This window comes from Cuculus canorus, chromosome Z (assembly GCF_017976375.1).
Source record: "Cuculus canorus isolate bCucCan1 chromosome Z, bCucCan1.pri, whole genome shotgun sequence".
NCBI lineage: Eukaryota > Metazoa > Chordata > Aves > Cuculiformes > Cuculidae > Cuculus > Cuculus canorus.
This window is the reverse complement of record NC_071441.1, coordinates 58,736,907-58,758,319: the sequence shown is the minus strand read 5'-3', so window position 1 is coordinate 58,758,319 and position 21,413 is coordinate 58,736,907. Positions and strand designations below refer to the sequence as shown.

The 21,413-nt window shown below is 40.3% G+C and overlaps 1 protein-coding gene across 1 annotated transcript in view; it reads left to right on the top strand.

The window, feature by feature from the left end:
* The window catches only part of ADGRV1 (adhesion G protein-coupled receptor V1), a 277,900-nt gene extending 258,841 nt beyond the window's left edge, over positions 1–19,059 (top strand). Inside the window, exons 87-89 of the mRNA XM_054054954.1 lie at positions 6,802–6,993; positions 7,742–7,919; positions 18,581–19,059. Coding sequence (XP_053910929.1) covers positions 6,802–6,993; positions 7,742–7,919; positions 18,581–18,699 — 489 coding nt within the window. The 3' untranslated portion in view covers positions 18,700–19,059. The remainder of the gene's footprint in view (positions 1–6,801; positions 6,994–7,741; positions 7,920–18,580) is intronic.
* The last annotated feature ends 2,354 nt before the right edge of the window (positions 19,060–21,413 follow it).

Genomic DNA, 21,413 nt, shown 5'->3' with positions numbered 1-21,413 from the left:
GGCTGGTGACAGAAAACTGCGTGAGAAAATAGAAGTCTGCAAGATAAGAACTTCCAGTAAATTAGTGAAATCCCTAGGGAAATTCACAAGGAGTCAGCTAAGGCATTACGGTGCACAAGCATCGCCAAGATGCCGCCACCAGGATTGGCAGCAGCACCCATGGCCATCGGCAGCCACCCAGGGAGAACAGCCTGACCGTTAAACCAACAAGCAAAGGACTTTCTGAGATGGGTTGCCAAGAGTAAGTTAGTGTAGTCCAGGCAGACAATAAGATTAAATCTCACCCTGATAAAATGAAAAAAGCCTAAAGTTAAACTAACCAAATCATAAACCAGCATGCGGAAATTCCTCTTGAGTGACTTCAGAGTGCTAGTTTTAAAAGCTGATGTGAGTAAAGACAGCTCTTCTGTTGGCAGAGACACCTGTTTTTGAGACTTAATGGGTTTTTTTACCACCTGGCACCAATAAATACGTAACTTCAAAAATAGTACTGATGTAACCATGGTGATCTAAGGATCAGAATGATTCAGTTCTGGACACAGAGGTCTTTTTGTGGCCTAACACAAGATACTATCTTTCTTCACAAGCCTTGATTTCACTCAAATGTTCTTTTTTGGAAAAAAAAAAGCAACTTGTAGTGATGTAGTCACATGATGGTTGCTAACAAATTAAATTTTCAAAGTTAAAACAGGAACACAAAGAGTGCATATGTAGAGTGCACTGAATTTTTGTAAGTGCTGATAAATACCCTGAAACAGGTTGAGGAACTGTTCAAACGGCAAGTTCAAATGACTTGACTTTACCAAAGTTCCTGCAAAGATACTTTAGTTTCGTAAATAGAAATACGACTCCTGTAAAATAGATAGTATTATCTGAATTCACTTGTCCTTGGAAAAACAGTTTCTGCAATTTCAGGGTAGAATATCTCAGCCATGGAAGAAAACAAGTATGAGAAATGTGATGTAATTTAGTTAAAAAAAATAAATAAATCTAATGCCTTGGAATGTTTGTATTCATTAGAGCAATAAAAGTCCTATATCTTACAGGACCAAATTAAAATTATGGGATACGTTAGGCATGTTGGTTTTCTCTCAGTGTGTAAAAAGGAGATAAAGAAGAGGTTTGTTGATGGCCTGCAGTCTGTTGTTTCCTTTCTCATTGCTATTAGCAGAGTTATCTCAGTTTCCAAATTTAGAAATACTGTAGTGAGTGAGTTGGAAGATGCAAAATTAAAGGATAAAGAGGCAGAGAGACTAAAAGTGTCAAATGCACTATGAAGACGTTCTGTAGATCAGTCCACCAACTTTGCATGCAAACTTATGAAGTGTAAAATGTATTCTGTCCTTTTATTGACAGCTGTGGAACTTCGTCTTTAATTTACTGGCTTTCTGCAGCCTTCACTCTGCAGAATAAATCATAGACTCATAGACTCATAGACTCATAGACTCATAGACTCATGGGATGGTTTTGGTTGGAAGAGACCTTAAAGCCCATACAGTTCCACCCCCCCTGCCATGGTCAGGGACACCTCCCACTGGATCAGGAGCTCCAAACCCCATCCAACCTGTCCTTGAACAACTCCAAGGATGGGGCACCCATAACGTGTCTGGGCTGATAAATCAAGGTGTTGTAAATGAGAAGCCCTTCACACACATGCATGCACAAAACCCTCCCACAGATTTAAAGTGTAGCAGGAAAACTTCCCTTCTTTTTCTATGAAGAACTTTCCATAGCCTGTTTGGGAACCTTGTTCCAGACCTTAATTATCCTCACAGTAAAGATGTTTTTCTTACCTCCAGTTGGAACCTCCTCTGTTTTGTCTTAGGACCAGTATATCCCATTCTCCGGCTGTGGTCCTCTGTCTTTTTGGTAACCACTTCTTGACAATTGATCTTGATGATCTTAGAGGTCTTTTACAACCTTATTGGTTCTGCAATTGTGTGTTGGAAAGCTAATAGCAACTAATAGCTATTAATTCTTCTCCAAGCCTTCTCCATACTGAAAAGTCTGCACCACGTCTTCATGGGTTATGTGCTTGGGCCACTGACCAGCTTGGTGGCCCTCCATTGGACTTGGTTAAGTTTTCACCCATCCAGTGTTCTAGCCAATCTAGACTACAATGTCCTAAGCTGGGTACCGCAGTGCTGTGGGAGACTATGCTGAAAGCCTTGAAAAACAGATGTGGTCCACTGCTCTCCCCTTACAGGACCAGTCACAGTGGGCAATCAAGTTGGCCAAGTGTTCCTGGCAACTATGAAAGAAGTATGTGGCATAGCTTAGAGCAGCCCTGAGGCTGTTCCTACCTCATTGGCTGAAAAGGTCCCTGTGGACTCTGGTATGTGAGCTTTCCTTTGGACAGTTGTGGTTGTGTTTTTTCCTGGGTATGTTTTTCCCTAACATCACAGTGCAGAAGAGCAGATGTATGGACCAGCTTGCTGAGGTGAAATAATAAAAGCTTAACTGTCTTCCATCATCATATATCAGTAAAATAACCAGCCAGCACCCTTTTTTAGGCAGCCACTGCCCTCTAGAACAACTGCAAACTGCCTGTCTTTGCTCATACCTTCAGGACAGCCTAATTATCTGCTTGAAGTAATTGTCACCTTTCTCCACAAGACACATTAGTAACACTTTTTCCTCCTATCTTTTGCTGTGATGCTGTATTAATATTACTGTCATAATGTAACCCATAAATGGCATGGGGTTAAACATTTTGTAAGTAGCTCTGTGGGTCCAGTGCATGTAAATTACGTGGTACTACAATTAAATCCTCCAGAGCCCTACTTCTTAAGCTTAATTGTTCAGTCTGCTTCCATAAAGCCCAGGTCAAGTTTTCAGGTTAGCAATAGTCAAGTCACTCTGAGACCCAATAGTTTCTTTTGGTCTCCCTGTACAAGCTTCGGAGCTGAGGAGAATAGCTATGAACTGTATGAAAAAGCAGAGAATATTGGTACTAGGCTGAGGTTTTGGGGTTTTGGTTTTTGGGGCTAGGTTGGAGGTTTTTTATTAAATCCTCTTAGGAATACAAAATCTGTATTTACTACATTTTTAACAGAGATGTCATTGTCTGTGCTACTGATATTCATAGCCAGACCTATCTTCTTTTGTTCCCCTTGGAGTCTGTAGATTTCCTTTCTGAACATCCTACAGGTCTGGCAGACTGTCAACAGAACATGTCTATTCTCTGCACTTCAAACTTGGTCCAACTGGCAAGGATAGTGTTCGTGTGTCTCTGAAAAAGTGAAGTAGGGATGGCTTGGCCAAAGTTGTTAGTATGATAAACACAGAGAAACATATATTACAATGCCAACGGCTTTATTTTCATAGTACTTTAAGACTATTTTTATCATATCGAAGATTGAAATAAAAAAGAACATAACGTGTCAAAAGTGTGATGAAGGAGAATTCATTTCTCAGACAAGTGCCTTTGAAAAAACCACTGAGACTGTGAAGGCTGTGGTTGCTCTGATACAACCCGAGTGTCTGCATCCTGCCTATGCTGAGAATAAACAACCAACAGCCTGGTAGCTGCTGATGCTCAATTAAGCTTAAATAAATATGACTTGATCCGTGGCATTTTCATGTGTCTGATTGTTGGAACTCAGTGTTGTTTCGGCAACACCACTTGCCTTGTTTTGATTTCCCAAAATTCAGTTGCAGCGGTTTCTAGTAGAGACATCAGGTAGTGCGAATAAGACCACAAACCCCTTCTCATCCTTCAAACAAAACCACAATAATGGCACATAGGAACTCACTTCCAGACAGAGCGTGTCTTCTTGAGGCTCTTTGCTTGGATAGCAACATGAGTCAAAGAAGGCTCCGTCTTTTTTCCAGCTAAGTAAGAATGTAGAACCTACTCAGAGGTGCTGGGTTTTGTTAGGTATAAGCGTCTGTTTTTAAGGTGTTGCTGTAATATTTTACAAGAATGCAGGAAACAAACCTCACAATTTTTGTTTCTATTAGCTAAATCTGTTAGCTGTGGGAAGTGTTGGAACTGGATGATCTTTAAGGTCACTTTCATTCCAAATTATTCTATGATCTTATGATTCTTTGAAATCCATGTCCCAAGAAGACCACAAAGATGATAGAGGATTGTAGATGCTCTTGTCTGGGCATAGGCTGAGAGGATTTGGGTTGTTTAGCCTGGAGAAGAGGTGTGGGGGACCTTACAGCTGGACTTAAAGGACGCCTACAGGAAAGCTGGGGAGGGGCTCTTTGTCAAAGTGTGCAGAGATAGGAAGAAAGGGAATGGTTTTAAGCTGAAAGAGAGGAGATGTAGATGAGCTCTTAGGAAGAAATGTTCTCCTGTGTGCATGGTGAGGCACTGTCATAGGTTGCCCAGGGAAGCTGTGGATGCCCCATCCCTGGAGGTGTTCAGGGCCAGGCTGGATGCAGCCTTGAGGAGTCTGGTCCAGTGGGAGGTGTCCCTGCCCATAGCAGGGGGTGGAACTGGGTGGGTTTTAAAGTCTCTTCCAACTCAAACCATTCCATGATTCTATGGTTCTATGAACTCAGTCTGTGACCCCTCCTGCCTTTAGACAAGTCAAATGACCTCCCTGAGTCCACATGCTTGTTATCAAGGAACCCAGAGGAGCTATCTCATCACCCATCTGCATCAATACATTTGAGATCTCTAAATTGCACAGACTGAAGTTCCTTCTTAGCCTCAAGAATAGGAGGGCTACAGCAGGAGAGCCACACGAGGCAATGCATCTCAGGGATGGCGGCCCCTGCTGCTCAGGACAAAGGTCTGTGTTTCTGGACAATGGTGAGGGGTAGAAAATGGTTGCAGCAAGAAGGAGTGGTAGCAAAGATCCTTTGGGTGTCAGAATGCCCCTCTGTGATTCTGGTAGAACAATAGCTCCTCAGAAACAGCACTGTCTGAAACATACAGAGAGTTAAATCAGAACACCAGAGTTAAGGAGATAGTTGTGGCAGTTTATTCTATGTTTATTTATTTTAGAAGAGTGAATGTCCACACTTGGGACTGCACAGGAAAGTGACAGAGCATGGGCCTTGCATACCAAAGCCTAATCTCCCTGCTATTCTGAAAGACAGGGTTGTGCAGCATTTTCAGTTACTGAGTTTGCTTGAAAAGTACAAAAACACTTGAAACGTGTGCAGCTTTTGTGGCTGGTCCTCAGAGACTGAAATGCTAGAGGCTGCTCTGAATTCAATGTCATCACTGTTTTCTGTTATTCTTGGGTTTTCCATCCTTTTCACATGCATTAAACAACTTAAATTAAAAGAAATCCATTTACTAGTCCCATTATGGTTGACCTACATCAGAGTCCTTGCATTTGTGTATAGAATGAAAGGACATTTTGGTCCTTTTTAGTGTCTTTTAAGTGCAGCATGTGTTTACATCAATTTTTAATTTTTTTGAATGTATTTACTTACATGTATCACAAAGAAATCTCCTCTCAGTTAACTGCTCTGGGTCCTTGTGACAAAAAACAATAATCTGGAAAAGTAGGAAAATACAGCTCTGTTGTTTGCTGGTTTGCTGTTAAAAAAACCTGCACACATGCAGTTGTGCAGTTTTATAGCAGCTGTATGAGGGTATTTCCTCAATCTGAGGAAAATACTGGACTAGACTCTTTTGTAATATAGTTTTGGCATTAGAAATTACTAATCTATGAATCATGAAGTGCTGCTGCTTGTTTTATAGGGTAAGAAATGAACACATATCTTGGGTATTTGCAGTCTCCATGCATTCCTTCCATTAGGAATTCCCAGGTATAATTAGATGAAACTCCTTACTATTTATAATTGCCATACTTTCATGCCAATGAGTACCTTTCAAATAAATTGTTCTGTTTAGTACAATTGGTTTCAGGGGCCTAGACGACAATGTGAAATACAAAACACAATGCGAATATAATTGTATTTCAGCAACTGGGAATAATCTAAGTCTTCTTTCTGTACTCTTTTGGTTACCACTTCTTTAATAATTACTGAACTTGTTGATTGATCAACTGGAATGGATTATTTTCCCTCAGTATTAGTGCAGCTTAAGAATTAGAGAAAGTCAGATTTCATATTCAGAAATTCAATCACTGGATTTCTTTGCAAACAAAATACGTGGTTATAATACTTTTCTTGGCTAAATCTAAAGGTCAAACCCAGCAAGTTTTAAAGAAGAACTGCAGAGGCGTACAGCAGAGCCTTTGTAGTCATCGCAAATGAGACACAGTGCTGAATTAGTGGATATCATAGAGAATTTAATTTATAGTTACAACTTGGTGTCTGTGATGGAAGGAGTACAGTTTGCACAAGATTGAAACTGAGGCAAAAACGCAAAGAGCCAGCAGGTCAGTAAGGAAATAAAGAGTTATGGCTAGAGGCTAGCAGCCAAATCCTATTTTGAAGGCAGCCCTTAACCGCATTTTCACTATGATGACAACCGTGAAACTCGAGTTGGCTTTGTTGTAGTTGGGATCTTGGCTTTATTTGCCACCATGTGAGTTCAACATGTAATAATTTTCAGTGAATCTTTTGGGGTGGAGCGGGTGTGGGGGGGTATGCGTGTGTGTGCATGCATGCGTGTGTGTGCATGTGTGTGTGTTTAGCTGGATGCCTCAGGGCATGGACTTACTTTTAACTTCCAGATCTATGACGGGCAGTGATGTCAGCTCTTGTTTTCCAGAGAAACTGGCTGCAGCCTTTTGAGGCACAGACCACTGGTGTAAAAGAAGACATCTGCTACAGCATATAGGACTTTTCCATGACTGTGTTCAAACCCTGATGAAAGATTCCTGAATTTCACATGCTGATGTTCTTTTTCTTTCTCTGTTTCAGGGCCTTTATGTCTTTGTGGTGTATTTTATCCTGCACAACCAACTTTGCTGTCCTGTGAAAGCCAGTTACACTGTAGACATGAATGGGCATACAGCTCCAGGATCAGCTTTTTTCACACATGGCAGTGGCCTGCCAGCTGCAGGTGGAGAGATTAGCAAGTCCACTCAGAACCTCATCAGTGCTATGGAGGAGGTAACACTGCTCTGTAGTCTTTACTTTGTGTATTGAAAACATACCTGGAGATATAAGTGGCAGTACTGAAGAATAACACATTGGAATGGGATGTTGATTATTATAGGTTGGCGTTGGGGAGCCAGGAATTGTTACTTTTTTTTTACCATAAAAATTGTTATTTTTAGCTGTGGCAATATTCTTGGAACTTAAAATTCCCTGGTGATGTCCCATCTAGAGAATTTCTCTTTTTCTACTTCATTCTTCAGTTTGTTATAGAGGCTGGTTAAGTGTTGTCAAAAGTAGGTCATAAGAAATCAAAATATCAAGTTTTCAGCTTACCTATAGTTTCAACTTACTATAGGTCTTAGATGGGTCTTAAATTTTCCAAAGTTATGCTCTTCAAATTTTGGAAATGTTACTAGAACACAATAAAATTATAATAAAATTGGAATGCAGTGTAATGGAAGAGGAGAGAAGGGAACCAAAAAAGGAGAGAAGGGGAGAGAAGGGGAGGGGAGGGGAGGAGAGGTTTAAACATAATGACGTAATGACATAAGTTTAAATATAAGTTTAAATAACTTGTTCGAGGTACATATATATTTTATCTAAAACAAAGAAATAAACAAGACTACCTGGTTTACTGTAGAAGTGACAGAACAGTTGTTTCCAAAATCTTTTGATCTTGAGTTTAGCTCTGGTTATAGTTTCCAGTTTCTAGACTATAGTTTACATGACTATTGTATTTCTGTGTTTTGAAACTTTGCAGGTGCCTGCAGACTGGGAGAGGGCATCCTTGCAGCCTGCTAGTCAAGCTAGCGCTGCCTTTAAGCAGAGTCCACAAAATGGCAATGTTTTCCACCCTTCTGGAGGATTTAGTACCAGCTCATTGGTTGCTGATGAGGAGTCACAGGAGTTTGATGACCTAATATTTGCTTTAAAGACTGGTAAGTGACTCCTGTCCTTGTTCCTCACAGGTTGTTATGTTGTTCTTTACCCTAGTGGTGTCACCATTCTGTGAGATCCATTTAGTGAGATCCACTAACATATTTTGTTTGCCAGTGAAAATCTGAAGTAAAATTTTTTTGCTTTGGACTGCTATTCCATGAAAAATATTGTACAGGCTATTTAAAATAGCAGAGCAAGGGTCTGCAATAATATGTTCTGCGTCACAATGATAACACAGAACTACAGAAAGTAGCAGCAAATTAGAGGCTCTGACATGTTTTCATGAGCTCTTTAGTGATTAATTTGCTTTCTTCAGACATGGGCTGTCGTGCATTCTTTTTCTTCCAAATTGATATACAGAGTATACAATGCCTATCTTTATTTTTTATATGTATTTATGAGGTCTGACACACACACAAGAGAAAAACCAACAAAACCCTGAGGTTGTGCCTGTAATTCTTTACTTAACAAAGTAAGAAAATCAACTAGGATCATTTTCTCAATAGTTCCCTTCTGAGCTGCTACATGGCTGCACATGATGCTGCCAACATCCAAAGCAGTTCTGCAGAGTATTTTCTGAAAGGCCATTGGGGATCTCTGTTGGTTTTGCTTTCACATCTCCTACTGACACAAAATGGGTTTCTCTGAGCACTGACTTGATCTTTGGCATCTCTTCACCATCAACCTCAGTCAACAGTGGAAAAGTTTCCATTGAGAATTTCTTTGGTTTCACAAGAAACTTGTGAATTCACTGTTCACTCCAGCACACTGACATTTTCTGACCAAGGGTAAGAATACATCTCTATTTGAACAACTGTCCACTTGTACTGGGTGAAGCAATCGTGTTGAGCCTTGTCTCACTGTGACAGAGTAGAACATGTTCTATAACCACTTTTTTTGTCTCCGTCCTTCCAGTCTTGCTTCCCAAGATGTAGTGTTAGTCTCGTTTTTGTTGGTATTTTTGTGTTAGACATCATATTTATGTGTGAGAAACAGCATAACTTCATAAACAGTGATTCTCCCAATAGGTCTAAGACAAAATATTTATATAAAATACATTTGAACCTGAAAAACAGTGTACACTAGAAAGATAAACTAGATAGATATCTGCCCAAACACAAGAGCCAGCTATGATGAGCTCATTTTGCTGGTGGACGGAAGAAGGGATGGCCACTCAGGTGTCTGCAGTCAAACACCACCTACAAAGCAAAACACTTATAATCAGATTCGCCTCAACATCCTTAGAGTTCAAGTCTTCAAGATCCTGGGCTTTGCCCTCAGTTACACATAGGTCTTCTGCCTTCTCACCCACTCCACCAATGAAATGTCAGGTTATTCAAATGATGACATAAGTAGATAGACAGACATGGCCACAGGTAGCAGAAATGAGGTAAAACCTGATTCAAAGACAGGTCAACACGGGAATGTTTGATAAAACAACCACAAAGGCATAGCAGCACTGCCTGATAAGACTTGTCAGAAACTAAGCCAAGCCCACCTTCTCTAAGCAGCAGGTGAAACACAAGTGGACTGGCTTGGTAGTAGAAGGTCACCCGAACAATCTTTGGGGACACCATCAAGCCTTTCAAGAGAGAATAGAGAGGCACCAATGACATTAGCCTATTAAGTGCTCTGGCACCAACAATTTCAAGAGTTCATTCAATTCAGTGACACCAAGGAAAAAGGAAAACTGGTTGGAAGTCTAGGAATGCTGCTGATGAAGGGCTAGTCCAATTTATGCTATAGAAGGACATAGATCTGTTAGAGCAAGTCCAGAGGAAGCCATGAAGATGATCTGAGGGCTGGAGCCAGGATGAGAGAATTGGGCTGATTTAGCTTGGAGAAGACAAGGCTGGGGGGGACCTTATAGCAACCTTCCAGTGCTGAAAGGGGCTACAGGTAAGCTGGAAAGGGGCTCTTTAACAGGGATTGTAGGGATAGGACAAGAGGGAATGGGTTTAAGCTGAAGGAGGGGAGATGTAGATGAGATTTTAGGAAGAAATGTTTTCATGTAAGAGTGGAGAGGTCCTGGCCCAGGTTGTCTAGTACAGTCGTGCCTGCCCCATCCCTGAAGGTGTTCAAGGCCAGGTTAGATAGGGTTCCACGTCCAGTGGAAGGTATCCCTGCCATAGCAGCAGGTTGGAACTGGATGATCCCTCCAACCAAACCATTCTATGAGTCTGTGATTTAGTATATTCGTAATACTTTATGTCCTAAGCCAACTTCCATTGCTGAAAATTCTTCTATTTATGAAGATAACGGGATGATTAATGGTTGGCCTACTGCTAAGAAATAGAATTTTTTATGAAGATTTTCGCAAAATCTGTATGTACCTATTAATTTTCCTGGGCATTTTGCAGACTACTTCTACTTTGTTATGCTGTTAAAGATTTCATGCAGTAGAAAACCTTTTTTTAAAGTTCCTAAGAAGGTACCTTTTATTTTTTTATTCCTTCCTGAATATTTTGAGGGAAACCATGTAGTTCATAATTTGTTATGGTATGAAGCAATTCACATCCACACTTCCGTTATCACATACAGTGTTTGCTGCTAAAGCAGCTCAATTGACATCACTTAGCCTATTTGATGCAGTAAACTCTATGCACAGTGGAAAACTGAGTATGAAATCATGAAGAACAACCTAGGCAACAGCTATGGTTAAAATTCATGATTAATATTATTCACCACAACTTTAGCATTTAATGATTTTCTAATAAAACTTCGGGCTCCATAGTTAGTTAATTATCCTTCTAAAAGAAATAGATCTAGAATGAGGTTTTGATTATTTTGCCTAATTTTTATTATTGTGTCTATGAGTAATATTTTATTATCGTTTGTTCTTATAAGACCTTTGTATCGATGTGATTCGAAGCAGAGATTGCAGGCCACACCTGGAGAAGAGTATTTTTGTTTGAATTAATGGTTCAAGTAGTACCTGACTATTTTACACCAATGCTTATTTATGTGCCCAAACTGTGCCCTTAGCAACGTTATAGGGGCAGAAAAAAATTATTTCTAAGCCAAACCAGGTGTTCCATCTGGCTCCAGTGCCACATGCAACACTTAAACAAGACAAACTGAAGAGGCATTGTTGAGGTCAGAGTTGCTCTAACCACCAAAGTAAATGTTTATCAGCTACTGAAGAGCTAGTAACAAGCTGTAGCTCAATACATACTTTAAACAAAAAAAAATAATTAAAAAAAGAATTAGCTTTTCTGAAACTAAAAATTGTATCTGGTTTATTATTTTAATCCAGACCTGCTCTGCAGCCCAGTTCAGTGTATGGCCAAAGAGTGAAGGTGCTTCTGATGGCCTGAGGGAGGGAACTTTGTGGAAGCAATAAAAACAGAGATGAGGTGGTGGAAAGTGGGATTTATTCTCTGTTCGGCAGCATGGCCTTATGCTGCTAAAGTATTCACTGAGCTGTAGTATGACAAGGATTTTATGATACTCTTAAGCTAGCAGGCTCTGAAAGGAGCCCGTCTCCTCCCTCCTGGTAGCACATTTCTTCTTCCTTTCTTGCATCATTGCTTGTACTCATATGAAACCACAACAACTCAGGTTGCAGACTTTGCTTCCACTTCCTCTTCCTCTCCTTCCTTTCCCCCTCTCTCTCCCTTTACCTTTGCTAAGCCATATCAGTTTGATGCTCTTTGAGCACTAGTTCCAGCTCCAAGACAGTAGTGGATGTCAGCAACCAGAAGACCAGCACCTCTTCTCCGGATATACTGAAGTGTATAGGCAGCTGAGATAGCTTTTTGCTTCCTTGCTCTCCTCTGTAGTAGTACATCTCAAACCTTTTTAAATGGAACTTTATTTCAGGAGAATTCTCCATCTTAAGCAGACAAGTTCCTAAGAGACGAGGGAAGAGGGACTGTGAAGTTTTTTTATCACTCCCAAACTGAGAGGTGTGACTTTTAGGTATAGAGGAACAACAGAAATGCTTACCCTGCTATTGCTTGAGCTTTACACCTGATAAGCAGAAACAGAAACCTCCATTATCTGTCATTCCCTAAAACTGTCAATCTATAACCAAACACAGTCTCAGCTGTGCTAAAATATTAGCTCCTGCTCTGAAAGATGGCTGAGGATCAGCACTGATTTGCAGGGGAATATGCAGAAATGTCTTTATGCCCCTTTGCACTTCATCTGTCCTTTCTGCTTATGCAGTTTGGAGCTGTCTGAAGGTTACTTTAATTTATGCTCTCTGTCTGGAGCCACGAGCTTTAATCTGGCAACCAGGATCAGTGAAAATAAGGGTATAATCTCAGGAAAGCTAAAATCTCATTCCTGTCCTCCTGCCCCACCCTCTCACTGCAGCTGGACACTCTCAGCAGCAGAAATGAAGGATGACTAGTGCAGGTTAAGAAAAATCAAACAAACCTCCACTGCACAACTTTAATCTTTAATTTGCAGCAGTTTAGTAATTTGAAGTTTGCAGTGCAGCTCCACAAATAGATGCATTGGCACACCTGGCCTTATTGCTAAAGAAATGTGTCGTAGAACTATGCACTTAGCCCTGGGTTCCATAATCATTAATGCTGGACCTAATTACAGATTAACCTGAAACACAGACTGGGTCAGATGAAGGCACACATCTGCATTTCCAGCAAATTAAGTGGACAACAATGTGTTGTTTCTTAGCCAGCTTTTATGCAAGCTTCATGCAAGCTTTGCATCACATGACCACAGAATGTTTTGTTTGGTGCAAGAAATGCAGAAGCTGGACTTCGTATATCATAAAGCCATGGTCTCTGAATGCCTTATCAATTGATTCCTCCTTTGCATAAAATGTGCTTATGTCCATACAGAAATGTATAGTTAGGCTTCGCTGTTGTCACTATATTACCTCATCTCTTTCACTGTGAGAATCTTATGGAAGGCCAACCAGCTCTAAGACATTTTATGTGAAGGAATTTACAGAACTGTTATGACAAGAAATAATAATTTAGGGTCATGTCCTCCCCATTGATTTGTTTTAAAACCTTTTTATTTTATGTTTATGAATTTGGCTTAAATTATTTGTTTTATCATATTTAATTTATGGGTTTTATTCTGTGACAAGTGGCATACCTCAGGAATCCATACTGGGACCAGTGCAGTATAATGTCTTCATCAATGATATAGACAGTGAGATTGAGTGCATCCTCAGCAAGTTTGCAGATGACACCAAGCTGAGTGGTGCAGCTGCCACACTGGAAGGATGGGATGTCATCCAGGGGGACCTGGACAGGCTGGAGAAGTGGGGCTGTGTGAACCTCATGACGTTCAACAAGGCCAAGTGCAAGGTCCTACAACTGAGTTGGGGCAATCCACGGTTTCAATACAGCGTGGGGGATGATGTGATTGAGAGCTGCCTGGCAGAGAAGGACTTGGGGGTGCTGGTTGATGAAAAGCTCAATATGAGCCAGCAATATGTGCTTGCAGCCCAGAAGGCCAACCATGTCCGGGCTGAAGCAAAAGAAATGCGAACAGCAGTGCAAAGGAGGGGATTCTGCCCCTCTATTCCTCTCTCGTGATACCTCACCTGGAGTATTGTGTCCACTTCTGGAATCCTCAACATAAGAAGGATATGGAAGTGTTGGAACAGGTCCAGAGGAGGGCTACAAGGGTGATCAGAGGGCTGGAGCCCCTCTTCTATGAGGACAGAATGAGAGAGTTGGGGCTGTGCAGCCTAGAGAAAACAAGGCTCTGAGGACACCTTAGAGTGGCCTCCCAGTACCTGAAGGGGGATACAAGAAAGCTGGGGAGGGACTGTTTACAAAGGCATGGAGTGATAGGACTAGGAGGAATGGCTATGAATTGGAGAGGGGCAGATTTAGACTAGACATAAGGAGGAAATTCTTCACAATGAGGGTGGTGAGGCAATAGCACAGATTGTTCAGGGAAGTTGTGGATGACCCAGATCAGGTTGGATGGGGCCTTGAGCAGCATAATCCAGTGGAAGGTGTCCCTGCCCATGGCAGGGGAATGGAATTAAGATGATCTTTAAGGTCCCTTCCAACTCAAACCATTCTATGGGTCTATTCTGTGGTTTTTATAATGAAACAATGGCTTACCTTCTACTGAGAGGGACAATTACCTACTAATTAGTTTTTGTTAATTGCACTAATTAACTTTAAAAGTACTGCCATTTTGAACCAGATCTCAGTTTTCTTCAGATTTCTTGTGCAGGATTTATATTGATAGACAATTTAAAAAGACCATTGCCCTCCAGATTGTCACAGAGGTGCCAGCACTGAGGCTAAAACCCAGTATAGCAAAATTCTCTAAGAACTTCTGCTTTGGTTAGGATTGGAGAGTCAAAAAGGGATCCAACAGAATAAAAGTAGATAGAACCTTTCTCAAAGTAGCTTTTTTTTAAAGCATAAACACCATAAATGCACATTAGGAAGAAATGTTTTTGTGTGAGGGTGGAGAGGTACTGGCCCAAGTTGCCCCACCCCTGGAGGTGTTCAAAGCCAGGCTGGATCCGTCTTCGAGCAACTTGATCCAGTGGGAAGTGTCCCTGCCCATAGCAGGGAGGTTGGAAATGGGTGGACTTTGTGGTCCCTTCCAACCCAAACCAGTCTATGATTCTGCGATTCTATGATACTGGTCTCTGAACTTTCATCCGTATTCCCATCTCCTACAAATGCTCTTGTCTCCCCACCTCCTATGATGCACAAATCTGAATCAATTCCCTTCTTTTGGGTGAGATGTGAATGCAAAACACAGCAAAGCCTTTGAGAGTGGCCCAAACACTTTCAGTGCTGACTGGTGACCTACACCTGTAGGAAGTTGTTTGCGAAGATATTTATAGGTTACAGAGGAGAATACCAGCCCAACACCTGGTACTTCCCAAATATCTATATTGGAATTATCAATGGAGAGTATTGTTACATCCCCATCTCAGTGTATTTTTTTCTCTTAATATGTGATAAATCCTAAATAAATATTATACATGAAGAATATCTGGGAAAATCTACTGTGTAAGTTAAAAACCTCAAACAAATGCACCAATTACAATAAAGATGTGGTATAAAACAACTCATAATTTTCAGTCCAACACAGCTAGGGTTCCAAAGTCAGCATTTTTTAAACTGTGGTGTTACCACTGTAGGTGCCTTGTTTGAGAATTAAGTGACTCCTGTTGGGCATCCTGAACTACGGGAAGCATTTAAAATTTCTGATTCTTAAAGGTGTTCAGAGCAACATCCTGGAAGGTGTCTGTCACAGGACAGAGAAATTGTAGATGGAAACAAAGTGCCAGATTTTCGCCTTGCCTTATCAACTGACATCATTTCCATTTTGAAGGGCTCGCTTCACAGAAAAAAAGGAAGGAAGTGTAGTCAGTTTGCATATTCATTGAATTTCTTGCTTGTGATTGCTCACAACTAGGCTACCCATTGGCTGTTGAACATGGCTGCATAATATTCAGGAAGCATTTTATTCAATCTGAACTTTATTCATAAAAGTCTGGATGTCTGTTGGTGTCAATTCTGTAAAGAAAAACCCTGGAAGAATAATTAATGTTACACAGAATCACAGAATTGTTTGGATTGGAAAAGACCTTTAAGATCATTGAGTTCATGTCTACCTAATTCATCTTGCACACATAATATAAGTCATGATTGATAGAGAAACCAAAATGGAAGTGCTTACAGGGTAAAAAGTCTCCCCAGAGATATGAGTACAGTAATTACAAAACAAACTCTACCTCCCTTAAAATGTTTTCTTGAATGTTTGTCAGCTATCTGAACAAGCAGATGATAACGCTGGTGTTCAAGGGCACGCTTGGGAAATCCTTCCACCAGTAGATGTCACTGGAGGGATCTCGTTGGGTTTGCCAAGGAGTGGTGACTTTCCAGTTTCTAACTAGTCCTTCAACACAAAAAGAAAGGAAGAAAGGACTCATTTCTCTCTTTTTCTTAAGAGTTTCTTCGCTAATTGAAGAAAAGTAATAATCTCTGCTACATAACCACCATCCAAATCTAACATCTTTTTTTTTATGTGGTTCTTTTGGATCTGATTGTGTTTAAGTTCTTCCCTAATCTGAGACCAAGCCAGACCTATGACTCTCTGAAACTCTGACGTGTAAACAGTCATACCCTACCCAGCCTGCCGACTGTTTGGTAAGCTGGTGCCCTGGTTGCATTTCAGCTCTCACTCCTAAAAGGGATCAGGTCTTACATGGTTTATCTTTGCACCATCAGGAGAACAAGACCCTTGTAGACCTGAAGTAGCCTTCTTCAGCCTCTGGTTTACCAAATTCCTCATTAGAACCTCCATAACAAAATATCTCCTCTTACTTTGTACAAAGCATGTATGACATTCAATAATATACATACTGTAATACCATATTAGATCAATATCCAACCTTTTTATTGTGACCAGCACAAGACTCTTCAAGAAACCCCATACTGAATAATTGCAGTATAGTCACCAGTAAGATAAATATCTTTCTAACCCCAAAAGTTAGTGTTCACCTTAAAATGTGGACCTGGGATGATCATATTCATATTTCAATAATGAGTTTTTTCCCATTTTGAAATGTGGACTCTTCAGTCTGGAAAAGATGTATTGAGTGAATTGCAATCTTAGTGATGCTACATAAGAAGTATTGCCTTGTTTCTCCATTCAAAGTATTTTATTTACTTCGATGTTATTACCTTGTTCTTCTGTCCCCAAATGGTAAATACAGCAGTCTGATTTATCTTCTCTATTACACTCATGTTTCCTTTCTAAAACAAACAGTTTTAGAGAAGATAAGAAAAAAACAAATAACTTGCTTATGCAATTGCTATTTTTCCCAGGACTTTCAAGCAGCTTTTAGTTATTAGGAGCATGATTCAAAGAAAAGGTTAAATATGCATCTAAATTTAAATCAGCAAGAATGGCTTAATCATCTTCAGTACACTTATAAACAAGTATTTAATGATTCAGACCCTAATCTTCTCATCTTTATTATGGTATATGTTAGTGGATTTTTACTAATGTCATACCCCGACAGTAATTACTGGTCTCTCAAGATCTTGGGTCATACAGACCCGAGAACAGAACTTACTGAGCAGATGTCAATGACAGCACGTTCATTCTGTGACCTGAACACCAGAACCAGACATAAGAAGGATTGTGGTGCAGAAAACCCCACTTTTCACCTGGATGTAGTAAGGCTGGGTTCACACAGCACTGCACGCAAGTTTGGTCTCCATCAGGAATTCTTTCAGACCCCGCAGGAAAGCTTGCAGGTTCTTCTGCTCATGTTCTCTGAACCGAGCTCCATATTCAAGATTGCAGCCAGCCAGCCCTCAGCAAAGGAGCATCCCACTGCTGCTCTCTTTTTTTATGCTTCTTTTCTGCTTGGAGGGTGGTGGAAGGAAGGATGCTATGGAAAAACTTTGTAAAAGTAGAACAATAGAGGGCATAGAGAATGATGACGTAACTCCACAAAAGTAAATGACCCTTATCTTGTCTTTTGTCAAACAAGCCAAGTTCTGGAATGTCAGCTGAGGCAGAAATAAAAGATGCACTGTACAACTGTTAGAAACTCCTGAAAATATTTTTTAGCACGAAAATGCAAATCCATGCCTCTCCCGGCATACCCCTTTCAGGGATTTTTGAGCAAAGTGTCATTCCTTTACAACTGCCTTGAACTGTGTGTAGCTACAGATCTACTTCTGCCAAAAATGAATAACTGCCCTGGTTAATTGTAAGTGGCATCACTGTAAGACCATGCCTGAAATTAGTCTGTCTTGAAACTACCATGCCTAATTACACTTATGTGCAGTTCTCCACAAATTTAAAGCCTAGACACCCTAAATCCTACAAGACCCTTGTATTTTGTAGGATTTGCTCTACAACTGAAAGAGAGGAGCTGAAATCCTACTGAAGTTTATAGTTGCAACTGATGTTCTGTGGAGAAGTGGTCTGAAAAAATACACATTTCATGAAAACTAGTACAGGATTATGTATCTTCACACTAATCAACTCAAATCCTCACCACCCCTAAAAAAACCAAACTCTTAGAAAACAGCAAGGAAGCAGCAAGCTAGCAGAACTCCTGTGAGAAAAGGATGGAGAAGGTGGCCTCCTGAGGTCTATTCCACACATGTTTTGGAAGTTTCCATGGGCCAAAGTCTAGTATTCTCTCACAGAAGAAGAAAAACACAATACACCAGCTTCTGCCAAATGTGGCTTTAAAGAATATTTAGTCAGCGTCTTTTCTCATGTTGAAATTACATTCCTATTAAAACAGCTGGAATTATAGTTTAACAGGGAAATTGTATCATTAAAAATCAATTCTTCATGAAGAAGTCCTTGGAAATACCAGGCTGCAGCAGCCAGACCATGAACTCAGCCTAAGCCAGGCCTTGATTTATGTTCTTGTGATTTCAAGGCAGCCTCTGAATAGCTATTGTACTGTATTTACTAAGACAAATAAAGTGACTGACAGTGGAATTACGAAAAAGCCTATCTGGATGGTACAAATCTGCTTCAGATAATGTTATAATCTGTGAATTCTGAAATGTAAACTAGTAAAGGGAAACTTGCCATGTCGTTGTGGGGTAGGAAAGCATTTCAATAACCAGAATAAAGCAGAACAGGATCTAATATCACCATTTCCATGTTGGGATTTCATTCTTACTTGTTCTATTTTTTGTTTATTCCGTTGTTTCAGGTGCAGGTCTCAGCGTCAGCGATAATGAGTCTTGTCATGGCAGCCAGGACGGTGGCAGTATGGCTAACTCCCAGATCGTGGAGTTGAGAAGAATACCCATAGCAGACACTCACCTTTAACTCCAGGGCTTGCTTGGGTTTTTGTTGTTGGTTTTTTTTTTTTTAATCCAAGCCTCGGTATTTTTATATTTGTACTTCCTTTTGCACTAAAACACTATATGAAGCTGTGTAGTAGAATGCTGTGAACTTTACTGAATGTTTAACAAGGAAAGTTTGCTTGAGGTTTTGTATGTCAGAAAATAAACTGTTGATTTTTTACGGTGGCTGAGCATCAATAGATACCATGGCAATCAGCCTAGATTTCTATCTTTTAACTAGATAACATATTTCCCAAACTGTAGCTTTTTTAATAACCTGTATATCTAACACTGATTAATAAAAGTAATAGAGTCTGTTTGTTACAAACATGTCTGTTATTTCTGCTTGTGGAGCTGGAATATGATGCAGTCACCTCATTGGACAGGAGAGCTTTTTAATTACACAGTTGTTCTAAGTTTCCTAAGCTGTGCTCTTCACAGTGGTTTCTAAGTAACTAACTCTGTGAACTTTACAGATTCAAATAAAGACACAATCCTAAGACAGAGAACTTGAAATTTAAATTGTGACATGATAAAATACGCCATGATCCAAAAGAGGGAAAGGGAGATGAAGGAGAATAGTGAAAGTACAGGCAGCTGCATACTGTTGACTGCTCTATCTGGCTGGTTTCATAATTTTAAACTGTTTCATTCTTCTTATAGTCAGAAATCAGAGGGAGTTCCAAAGTGTTTAATTTTCTGTCAATCTCTGTGGCTCCTACACTGATAGCCCTGTTCTGGGTGAAGGGTCCAAGTATTGCATTACAGAGAGAGATCAGCAATCTGGGGTCATAAACAAGCAAGAAAAGTTCCTTCTTTGATTAAAAAAAATACAGAAGAAATATTTCAGAACTGAGACTGGAAAGCAGGCTGATCTTGTAGAACTCATTAACTCTGCTTCTACACAGACACTCTGGTACAAAAACACATTAAAGCAAGAGATTGAGGGAATTTTCCTCTGGATGTTTCTGAGCATAGTGTAGAAATACAGTAAATGAGAATGCAAGCCTTTCATACCTTCTTCAGGAACTTGCCTAAAGGCTTAATGCTGGGCAACCTCTGAGTAGAAACCTCTCCCTTTAAAAGAAAACTTTTTTAATGGAAATCTTCCCGTGAATTTTGCTATAGTGACACACAAATTTTACTGTATCTAATTAGGTCTTGCACTGAAAACCGCCTAACCACCCAACCAAACCAGACTTCTTTTGTGTCCCAGATCTGTAATAGCTGGAAGGACTGCACAGCTTACAGTCATCACTCATATCTAAAGCAGACATAATCTTTAAAGTCTAATGCAAAAGCATTCACAGACACAGAAAACCATTTCTAGTCAGCAAAGCCCTTAAACAAGCACTATTTAAGAACACATTTGAATTGATGGGAAATGAGAGTACATCTATATTTAATTAATATGTGTTCTCCTGCATTTAGTCTTAAATTTCTGACTCCTAGGGATTTTGTTGACTGTTTATGCTGGTCACGCTACAGAGCAAACAGGGACAAGTTTTTGTGGTCTGGGGAGGCAAGGGTGGGCGAAAAAGAGCCTGACTTCTCCATGGGCAATGTACAGAAGCACAGGGCAGTCAAGGAGATCCATGCCCCAGCAGAAGGGGCAGCCCTTAAAACTGAATGCAGTGCCTCTGAAACAGAGTGTGCAACTCTATAGAAGAGTGAACCATCTAAGCATGTGTTCTAATTCGCTCTTGGGCCCCCAACTACACCTGATAAAAAGGGACTTGAATGAGCTTTCTCGGCACTTTAATGAACTGCAAATATCATTGAAATAAATCTCTCAGTGTCAATTTGGGACAATTTTTAATTTATTATTTTTATATTTTCTACACCTGGCTCTTGAAGAGTATTTCATTCTTCTTGAATCAACTGAAACTATCATCTTCCGTTGCTGGTATTTCTGATCTACATACTAAAGCTTGAACATGAAGCCTGGCCTTGCAAAGAGATTGCAACACTTGCTCAGTTGCGAGAGAGTCAGGGCTTTAACAGATGTTTCATTACTTGCAGTACATGCTACTACATGCTGTGAGAAAGCTTATAAAAGAAGGATGTTTGTTTGATTTTGACTCACCACCATAAATTTTAATACTTTGTGTCACTTCAACTTGTTGCACAACTGGCCTGGTTAGGGATTTACTGTAAACACATCAGCATTTTGAGAGCAGATCAGTAGGATGACGTCCGCTGCCAGCATTTGTTGAAATTTAAATCTCCAGGTGGTGCTCACATGGTGCAAGATAATGAGATGAATTTTGTTATTGTTCCAGAACCATTTTGTTTTAAAAAGAAAAATATTCTGTCTGTAGGAAATCCAGTATTTTAATAGTGTGGGTCTATCTTAGCTCATATTTGCTGTTCCTTGCAGAAGCGAGGATTGAGATGGGAGCAGGGCAGCTGTGTGCTCTGACTCAGATGTGCCCGACCGCCACACCTGGGCAGGAGGAGCACCTTCACCGTTGGCTTGATTTAACCTAATCAGACTGAATGCCTCCTGCAGTTCCCTGATCTCAGATGTTATTTAACATTTGGTTGAGAGAATATAAACATTTCTTTGTTTCTACGTGACAAACGAATTGACAACTAGATAGCTTTCAAACCAAGTGTTACCACAGGGCTTGCCATGCTAAAATGACCAACTCCTTCAATGCTTTGCTTTGTTCATGTACAGTGAAGAACACCAGG